At 33.2% G+C, this 10874-nt stretch overlaps 1 protein-coding gene across 3 annotated transcripts; it reads left to right on the top strand.

Annotated features, from left to right (window-relative positions):
- Nucleotides 1-1921: 1921 nt before the first annotated feature.
- LOC129291133 (sanguinarine reductase-like) lies at nt 1922-8035 on the top strand. 3 transcript variants are annotated; one of them, XM_054928325.1, is made up of 10 exons: nt 1922-1997; nt 2147-2278; nt 2908-3020; nt 3166-3219; nt 3362-3446; nt 3673-3778; nt 5800-5886; nt 6006-6103; nt 7585-7694; nt 7831-8035. In XM_054928325.1, exons 1-10 carry the CDS (start codon nt 1952-1954, stop codon nt 7894-7896), a joined length of 897 nt encoding a protein of 298 aa, XP_054784300.1. In that variant the 5' UTR covers nt 1922-1951; the 3' UTR covers nt 7897-8035. The 3 variants fall into 3 exon arrangements, 2 of the variants coding, with proteins under 2 accessions (XP_054784300.1, XP_054784299.1); XR_008588647.1 differs by lacking the exon at nt 1922-1997 and adding an exon at nt 6889-6990 and having other exon boundaries at nt 2006-2278; nt 7831-7849; XM_054928324.1 differs by lacking the exon at nt 1922-1997 and having other exon boundaries at nt 2006-2278.
- Nucleotides 8036-10874: the final 2839 nt, after the last annotated feature.

Genomic DNA, 10874 nt, shown 5'->3' with positions numbered 1-10874 from the left:
TTACACATTATTCTCTTTTCCTTTCAAAGATTTTGTTTCAGTGGGTAAAATGATTTAGTTAGGCACTTTTATTGAGTGTTTAAATATTGTATACCCTTCTCGTGACTATGTTTTTATCCCATTGAGTTTTTCCTGATAAAAATTTTTGATAGTACAATGAGTTGGCTTTGTTGACACTAAAGATTATTTCTTCTAAGATATTGAGACTAAAGAATAGATCTTTTTTAACTAAATTACTACATACATAAGGGTTAGGATTCGAACTCCCAACTGCTTGCTTAAATAATGAAAGTTTCTACTACTCACACCAACTTTAATTAGTTTCTTAATAAAGTTTTAATGAGACACAATATTTATTATGGACATTTAGGAGAATATTATAAATATTATATTGTGGATGTCCATAATTTTTAGGTCTCATTTGGTTGTTAGAAAAGATTAGAATTGAATAGATTTTAAAAAAATAAAGATAAAAATAAGATGAGCAAAATGTGAAGGGGCACAGGTGAACCATATTCATAAGAGAAAAGAGTAATTTAGTTTATAAAGTTTATAATTATAATTTATGAGATTTTTGAATGGTATGATAATTTTCACATTTGTGGTATATGGTATTGAGTTTTATCATAAACGGTGATTTAATTAATTTTTGTTTTGATTCTTTCAATTCATCCAATTATTATCCTTTATAATAACCAAACAAGACTTTAATTCATCTCTATCTTTAATGTCTTGAACCATAACTTTTTGAAGAATTATGTCCTATAACCTTTATATAATTTTTTTTTCCCCGTTGAAAATGGATCAAATATAAACACACCCCACGCGCAGCCCCTTACATACCTACCTTTTCTTCCACAGAAAAACGTGACCCTTATCTCAAAGGAAAGAATAACACACACTCACCCCTTAAACATATGAGGAATAAAATTTATAACCTTCCTGTTTTAAGAGAGTGTAGGGGTGTCATTGAATCAAGAAGTTCTTAGTAACCTTTATAATGAATGGCTTGGAGAGAGTTTTTTATAATTAATATATTATACTATTCAAAAGCTACATGATATATCATTATATTATTTTTTTATTTCTTTGTAATCCTAGGATTAGATTTTAACTATATACTAAAAACTAGATCAATAATTAAATTGATCAAAACATTTATTCAAGGGTTAACAATTAAAATTGTAGTCAAGTCAGTCATAAACAAATTATTTTATTAAACTAGTCAAGATATTATTTTAATAGTTCAATGATTTAATTGAGTGAGTTAACTCAGATTTCCACCCTAGTAACTTTAATAATTGAAAGCTTATGAACGAAGGTCATATTCATGGCAAATGTCATATGTACCTCATATGAATAAGAGATAGTCTTTCATTATTTTTTTCTTCTACTTCTTGTATGTCTTTTTTTTTTTCTCTCTCCATTATTCTTGATATCAACGTAACAATTAGAATCCAAGATTGTTTATGTTCATACAATTATATTAGATGGATTTGAGAAAATTAGAACTAGAATTAATTAATATATAGAAATTCATATTCAAAAGAAAAAATGATAGTTAGATCCAAAATGTTAAATTAATGATAGCTACATTCTTGATAAAAAAATTAAAAATATCAATTTAAATAATTACAAATTAAATAATTTCAGTTACAAATATGTATTAATGGGCAAAAAAAATAACAAATATATATTTAAGTATTAAATATTACTTTTAAATTATAATAAAAAATTTTATTTATTAATATTTGAATTGATATTTATAATTTATTTTTTAAAAGATTTTGTCAGGTTGTCATTAATTCAGACCTAACTTTGATAATCCACTCCATAATCCATTGATATTGATATATAAATCTGAGTTTTTGGAAATTAAATAAAATTCGGGAATTTTTGTGATCCACACGTATATCTTGGGGGCAGCACGGATGGGCCAAAGGGAAATAAAATGTTTTCCTTGCTCTGTTCTCTTCTGATCTTCCCTACTGTTACTGGTATGTAATCATGGCCTGCACATTCCCGTTTGCCCATATTCAGTATTCTTGTCCGTCTCAAAATTTTGCTAAACCCCTTCAACGAATTCCCGTGCTTTCTTTTCCGTCTCTATCAATTTCTCATTCTAAGCATGTTTCTGCAAAAGCAGTTTCATCCTACAGAGAAGGAGTCAAGGACACAATCAAGCAACAAATTGTTGAAACGCCAAGTTCCGATTTAACTCCAAGCCCCATTTCATCTTCAAAATTGGTTCTCGTTGTTGGTGGCTCTGGAGGTGTTGGTAAATATCCATTTATCTTTTCTCTACTGTTTCACCGGTCACTTGAAATTAAACTTCTACTATTTTGGTACATATGTTGATACCTCTTAAATTGATAAATATGAGTTAATTGTAAGAATAAAGAAATCATGATGGATTATGCCATTCTTGATCTAGGCACAATTTAGAGAATCAAATTGTTAGTTACTTGGAAGTTTATCATATCCTTCTTTGCGCATGCGTATGTGTTTGTTTTATCAACTTATCCTAGTTTTGGGATTTGTGTGTGAAATTCTAAAGATATATTGATGCAAGGCTCTAGACAACAGAATTTCCTCTAGAATTCATTGACACCTTCTCAAGATTCTTCTAGTTTATGGTAATACCTAAGAAAGCAAGTAGGGTGTTCTATTTACATTCAGTTATGTTTCATAATTGATCTATTAACTGCCACTAACGGACAACTAATTCACAACTTCTGATTACATGTGACTGCTATTAACACACTACTACTGCTGCTAACTACACTTCTTACATTTAACACGATTAAACTGTGTTCTCAGATTAGTGCTATAAAATGTGAAAGTGCCTGGTTCAATGCGTATTTGATATTAACTTGGAGGTTTGTAATGGGTTGAATTACATTGCAGGGCAGCTGGTGGTAGCATCGCTGCTTAAGCGGAATATTAAATCTCGCTTGTTATTAAGGGATCCTGAGAAAGCCAAAGCATTATTTGGTGAACAAGATGAGGAGACATTGCAGGTATTTGATCTCATCTTAATTGAGAAATCAAAATACAAATGTCATTGCTCAGACCTCCTTCAAGTAAAAACAAGCTTTGTCTCTCAAACTTGATTGCATTCTTTCTCAAGATTGTTAAGTTATAGAGAGCTTTTGAACAAGATAGGTATTCAAAGGAGACACTAGGAAGCAAGAGGATTTGGATCCATCCATATTTGAGGTATGCTGTCTATTGTGAATTGCAAACACTTCATTTCCTTTGAATTCGTTTGATTCTCATCTGTAAAATCATTCACCAAAGGCAACGTAAGAGAGTTATTACATTGATTTTTTTTTTTTTGGGGTCCTTGCATGAATTTTAGGGAGTCACGCATGTGATTTGCTGCACAGGAACGACAGCTTTTCCTTCAAAGCGGTGGGATGGAGATAATACTCCAGAAAGAGTTGGTCAGAATTTTGTTATTATTAAATTACCACGCTTGGTGTCATAATAAAATGAAAAAGGAAAATTAATTAGACAAAGAGTCAGGCTCAGGAAATTTAAGAATATTGATGTTTCCTCTCTCTGAAAGATTTGTGCATACAGGACAGAGTTTATTAAATATTTTTAAGGTGTTTTCTATTCTTTTTAATCTGAGTGTTGTTATTATTATTATTATTATTATTTTGAAAGATTGGGATGGAGCAAGGAATCTGATATCTGCACTGCCCTCCTCCGTGAAGAGAGTTGTTCTTGTGTCATCAATAGGCGTGACTAAGTTCAATGAATTACCATGGAGGTAAGGATACTTAATAATTAGTTGTAGATTTAATAAACTTATCAGTCAATTATCTGTTATCATCAGTTGGCTTCCTAGAAAATCATAAATATGTTTCTAGCATTGCAAATCAGGGCCCTTTTAATGATTCCAGTAAATCACATAATCTTTTTGTTTCCCAATCATTGATGATACTGCTATTCTCCCCGAGTGAAATTATTCTTGCTGGATTATCGCTGTAAGAAAATGTGTATTCATGAAGCAACAGAAATTTGTCTTTTCAATGGAGGGAAAAAGTGAAATGGTGAGCATTTGATGATTTGACTTTTAATAGTCAACTTCCTTGATTAAACTTGAACTATAGCAAACCCTGTTGAGTACAGTGATGCTTCTTGCAAGAAATCTTGGCTTTACTTTAATTTATCATTATCATATTTACCTTTAGGGACCCAAAATCTACTTTTAACTCGGAATATTGGTTTGAATCTCTTTATGACACAGTGACTGGCCTTTATTAGTGATTAGAAAGTGTCATGAAAATATGACTGTTCTGTCTGAAAATTAAAGTTTCTGTGAACCAACTGCATTTTCATCTATCTTGTCTCAAATTTCTTATTACTATCCTGATGCAGACTGTCCTTATTAAAGATGTAATAAGAGAAAAGGAAAAGATGAAGGTGGTTGTTGTGGTCTACCATTTACCTAATTGAGTGAAAATTAGGAACAGATCAACTAGCTGATGCTTTGAAGAGAAAAATCAAACTACTATTTGAGCTGGGTTGCTAGTTCAACGCACTAGTCGGCTTCTTTGCCAGAGCGCTTTGTGATAAAGAAAGTGGTGTGGCAAAGATTTCACGCTAGAATAAGAGATATCCCACTCGTATCTTCTTGCTCCCAGTTTTTACCAAGCATAGATCGAAGCAGGTCAAATTCCTTATGGACTGACAGGTCACCTAAAGAGCTGGTGCTCTTTTTAAATGGCAGTAAATTGGTGCTTGTTAAAGAAAGCCTATGGTTTTCACCCAAAAAGAAAAGGAAGTCTTCAGTATCTCCTTTACTCGATCATTCTTTTCAAAAGGCTTTGCCAGAAGTTGGAGCAGAATAATACAGAACCAATTTACATAGTGTAGGCATGGAAAGAATATGAAGCTTCAACTGGAAATTGAGTGCAAGCTTTGACCAAATGAGTTTCATAAGTGCTTGGGAATATCTTGGTGAATGAGGGACACATGGAGATCTCTATACACAAGGTTCTATAAGAAGTTGGCTAGGTAGTCTGAGGTAAATTGGGGTGACGACAGAGGGAGAATTAGGCAGGATTTATTTATGTGGTAAGTCTTAGTCTGTTTTTAACTGATTTTGTGTCTATTTTTTACTGTAACTCAAGGGAAATACTTGGTTCCTAACATGTTATCAAAATAATACATTTCTAGGTGAAAGGTGAACGTAGGGTTGACATGTTAGAAAACGAGATGGAAAGCATGGAGAAACTTGGAAACAGAGTCAAACTTGGGTGAGCTAATGGAACTCATGGCTGAAATCAATGATTCCCCAGCACGTTGGAAAGAGAGGAGCAAATCTGGAATGTTGTCGTCTTTGGCATGAAGGAAAACCCAAAACTCTAGGCATAACAATGGCACAGAAAGTAAAAGTTGGCTAATTTAATGCAGAAGGGGAAGGGCCGAAGAGGAAAAAGAAAATGACAAAAATCTCAATTATAATTTGTGATAAATTTCAGGATAACTATTTTATTTGACTAAAAACAACCTAAATAAGAAATCCTTATGTTACTCAGATTCGAGTCCTCCACATTTTAATTCCTCTGGAATGCTAGGAGATTGTCTCTTTACTTGAATCTCTTCTTTGGTAATTCCTAATTTATCCTAAATTACCCCAATTATCCTATTACAAATCTCTAATCCCAAATTATTCTTGGAACATCACATGAAATAAAATTAATTTCTTGTTGTCATCTTCCATCATAGTTGCAAAGAATTGTCGATTGTTTCACTTGTTTACTAATATGCTACTTGGTGTTGTAGCGTTATGAACCTATTTGGTGTCCTCAAATATAAGAAGATGGCAGAGGATTTTCTTCAGGGTTCTGGCCTTCCATTTACTATTATCAGGTAAGATGAAAGTTGCGCATACTTCTCATTTTTGCTGATAGATAAATAAATAGGTGGAGCACATTAATTTGGATTATGTGCTGTTAACCCTCTTCATTCCACATTTTAATGTATGTCAGACCTGGGAGGTTGACTGATGGACCATACACATCATATGATCTAAATACTCTTCTCAAAGCCACAGCAGGGCAACGGCGTGCCGTGCTTATAGGTCAAGGTATGCTAAAATGCTCTTTGTTGTAGCCTTGGCACTGGTTTTTGTTTTCTTCTTCATTTCTAAGCATTTTTAGCTGAGGAGTTTATATAGACTGCTGGAAAACAACAATTTGATTCCTAGCATTGTAGTGTGTTTTAAGAATAAGCGGAATTTGAATTAGGGTAACTGTTTCTTTGTGATAATGATCATAGCCAGGAAATTATGAATATTAGGCTCACTTTTGATTTGCAATAAAAATCGCTCGAACGTTGAAATAGATACCATTTGAACTGATGGTGCTATATAACTCTCTGTGGCTATTGTAAATCAGGTTGATTACAAAATATAGGATCTGAATAAAAACAAGTTATAGAAATGGTATAGCTATTGACATCAAAAGTTACCCTTTTGGCAACCGAATCCTCAAATTGTAGCAACATTGCAACAAATAAATTGATATGAACCAAAGCAAAATTACCCTGAATTATGTGTCTTACGATAAATGGACTGCATTGGTCAAATATCAGGAGAATTGCTATAACTTGTGTGGACCTCTTCTCTTGGTTCTTGTTTGGACATGCAAAATAATGAGTGAAGGCCTTCTAACTGTGATCAAATTTATCAACATTCCCTTTTTCATGAAAAGGTATTGAAAACCGGACCAATCAAGACATTGGGTTAAAGGGTTAATAATCAAAATCATGGTGAAACCGGTCATAAATAAAGTATTTTATTGAATTGATCAATGATTTATTAGTTCAACCAGCCGGATTGACTCGGATTTCAATGCTATGCTTGAAAATCAGCTGCACACTTGCAAAAGAAATAGTAGCAGTGAAATGCTGACCTATGTAAGAATCTGAACTTTGCCTAATACTCAGAAGGCTCAACTTTTGATGGATCTAACGGTAAAGCACTTAAATGAATTCTCTTAAATGATGGTTCAAGTTGAATCTCGTAGTACTATTTATCGCACAGAAGTTAATTGCTCTATAATTTATAATTTGGATGGTCTTTTCTTCATTTTGTTTTCCTAATCATCTGCAATAGTAATGAATGCTGGGCTCTAACGGGACAGCAAGAGCATAAAGTTGGAGTAGCAGAGATGAGAATGTTACGATGGATGTGCGGACATACACGTAAAGATAAAATTCGAAATGAGCACATACGTGAAAAAGTGAGGGTGGCACCTATTGAGGAAAAAATGGTAGAAAATCGGTTGAGATGGTTTGGGCATGTACAAAGAAGACCAAGGGAGGCACCAGTGAGAAGAGTGGAACATATAACTTTGAGTCCGATTAAGAGAGGTAGAGGAAGGCCTAAGAGAACACTCTTGGAAGTTGTTGAACGTGATCTCTTAATTAATAATATTTCTAAAAGCTTAATAAATGATAGAGCACAATGGCGTCTTGCAATCCATGTAGCCGACCCCACCTAGTGGGATAAAGGCTTGTTGTTGTTGTTGTTTGTTGTTTTCCTAATCATCTGCAATGGACTTTCAGGAGATAAACTGGTTGGAGAGGCCAGCAGAATTGTTGTTGCTGAAGCTTGCATACAAGCACTAGATATAGAATGCACTGAAGGCAAAGTATATGAAATTAATTCTGTTGAGGTAGGCTTTAAACAGATTTTAATCTATGGCATATGATTGTGTAATGTCTAAATTTGTTTTTAAATTGTGTCCCTTTACTTGCTCTGTGCATATAATGGATGCTAAAAATGCATATATTATATTGTAATGACAATAGGGTGAAGGTCCTGGAAGTGATGCTGCAAGGTGGCAAGAACTATTCAGAGCTGCACAGTCCCAGTAACTACAAATATACAGCTTATACATATGATAAGGAAATTGACTGAGGCATCTTAAAATTACTGTTGTAAAGTATTCTAATTATGTTTGCAGTAAGTAGCATGTGAAGTGAGATGTGATTTTTCTCTCTCTCTATATATATATGTATGTATGTATTTATGTTCATTTTTACTGCTAACCTAACATTTCCTGGTAGGAAAGGGGGACCCACACCCACACTAGCATCTGGAGCTCAAAATCGTAACCTTTTCATTCCTGTTTTTTTTTTTGGGGGTATAATCGTAACCTTACCTTTTAAAGAAGCGTTCTGGTGTTAGTGGGCTAATAGGCTCTTGGCAGATTTCTTTATTCTAATAATGCAAGTGTAAGAGTGTGTGTGTTTCTTTTGGAATTTTTTTTTTCAAAATCTTCAGAACTATTTAGAAAACTGAAGCAATTAGCATTATTATAACGAAATGCTAAAAATAATTTTTTTTAATCCAGTTTGCCTCTAAACTTTCTGTAAAGTAAAATCACATTTTACAATGTTTTATGCTCATATGCCTTTCTATTTGTAAATTTTATTCTTATTTATATTGTAGAATTTTTGCTAGTGCAATATGGCAATTATATGATATTTTTCAATCAAAACTGGCAAACGTGATTTTTGTAGATGAGGACATGGTTATTTGATAAACTTGTAAATGTTGTTATATTTTTATTGAATAATGATATATTTATCATATTTTAATTTAAAGAAAAAACTAAACACATAGCACTGTAGTTTTTTTTATATATAATAAAGTTTATATCAGTTAAGTCTTGGGAGTTTGCTAGAATTAGGGCATACCTCTAGGCTTAAAAAGTGTTTAAAAACTGTCCTACTAACATGATCCTTACATTAGTAGTGAGATTTGATGTTATGATCTTTATAGTACTTTATAATACTTTATGTGAGTTAAATCTTCAGTAACTAAATTAACTTTTAACAGTACATAGTATTGTAGGCAAGTCTACACTGGAAAAATAAAATTTGGAAGTGATTTTAGAACATGTTTTAACTTCTAGGATAGCAAAAATTCATCAATCACTTTGGACATTTATAGTGTTGTATGAAGAGTTGGTCCTAGTTAACATTCTCTCTTCATCATAGACTTGATCTCACAAATCAAATCTCTTTCTTCATGAAGATGGCAATCCGCTCCTCTCTATCCAACACAAACTCATTGAGAAAATTGTGTGAACTACTAAACTTTACCACTAGGGTGCGGGGTGTTTCCACTTTTTTAATCTCATTTTCTCCTCCACTTCTTCAAAATGATATTGTTTTGATCAGTAGCGAAATCTCCATCTCCATTTCGAGTTACGATCATGACCATCAATGCCCTTATCTCACCTCACACCATCTTGACCGTCTCCCTCTTGGTAGTCGGCATCGCCCTCCTTCTTCCCTGCCAATTCAATGTTGGCATGCTCAATGCTCGGAGCAAGGAGGAAAGTCCGGTCACCACCTGGAACTGGCCACCATCGCCCAAATAGTTTGGGTTCTTCATGCCTTTTTTTCCTCGTTTAGTTTCAATATGCATGGGCATAATATGACATATTCGGCGGCTATTGAGATTGATCACTGATCACCGCGGGAGTCGGCATCCTTACTTGATGTTATGGCAATCTATAATGGGAAGGACGGGGAGGAGAAGCGCAATACTCTGATTCTGGTTAATGGTATCCTAGATGGGCTACCCAGTTTGCATTTGCTTCACGAATGTATGGCATTGTTGTAGTTATCAGAGTGATGATAGCTATGTAACCGATGATTTATCTATGTTTCATGCAATAAATGCAGTATAGTTGACGTAGTTTTGTCCGAGAGAAGCAATTTTAGGACCCTGACCCACTAGTTTTAGCTGTTACTACAAGTTATTAGTGCTAAAACTAGATTAGAATGACTCAAGGTCTCAAGTTTTAATTTTGGATATAAAGGATTCATATGGTTGATGAAGTCAATTCAAGATAAACCATTTATTCAGTTTGGCCATTAATTATCTACCATGCCACAGAGTGATAATGACGTTGGCACTTAATATCATCCTTGATCTTAGATAACTCTTTATCTCCTTTTTGGTATACCCCAAATCAACCCTCATTCATGCATATTTACTCATTAAATTAAAGAGGCATTTTGCTTAATCCCAGTTGTGTCAGCAGCTTCCAAAGCATAGCCTTATGCTTTGGGTAATCTTATTTATGATACTAACAAATGGTCTAAAAAATGATTATGGTCTAAAAGTAGTTTACTAACTCTATCTTCCATTCATTTTTCTTAACTATCATTTTCACTTTACACCTTGTTCCTTTCCTTATGAGGTTTCTTAATTTTAAAATCCTATCTATCTAGTTTTTTCATTCCTTCCTTGCAATAGATATATTTGTAGTATATGATAGAATCATTCTTCTTGCTCGTATTAGAGCTTTGTTTTCAACACCAAATCCTATTCTTCCACCACAGCCAATTCAATATTGTGAAGGCTCTTTTGCATGATCAAATTCAAGACCAAGTTGGAGTAATATATGTACCAAATTACAATCAGAATCCTTTCTTGCTGTGTGAGGATAACGTCGATTACAATGAAAACTCTTGAAACATCACTAACTAGAGGAGAAAATGAGACCTTTATTTTCTTTTAAATTTTCTCACTACCAATCAAGACGATGTTATTTTGAGGAAATGGAGGGAAATGCACGAAAAGGGAAGTAGAGACAACCTTGACACATAAGCCCATGTTGGTTTGTTTCACTATGGTGATTTTATAAAAAAATTATTTTACATTTTGTTATAATTATAAAAAATGATTAGTTTTATGACTTTCAGATTTTACGATATTTCCTTGCATTTCCATTCGTAAATAACATTTATTATTTAATTATTTTCAAATTTTATAGTCATATTTTATAATATTTTTATATTTTCTCTCATTCATTGCATTTAATTATTTTCAAAAG

This window comes from Prosopis cineraria, unplaced genomic scaffold (genome assembly GCF_029017545.1).
Source record: "Prosopis cineraria cultivar Desert tree isolate PC_DT_omini unplaced genomic scaffold, ASM2901754v1 PC13, whole genome shotgun sequence".
Classification (NCBI taxonomy): domain Eukaryota; kingdom Viridiplantae; phylum Streptophyta; class Magnoliopsida; order Fabales; family Fabaceae; genus Prosopis; species Prosopis cineraria.
Note: the sequence above shows the minus strand (reverse complement) of the source record. Positions and strands in the feature narration are given on the sequence as shown.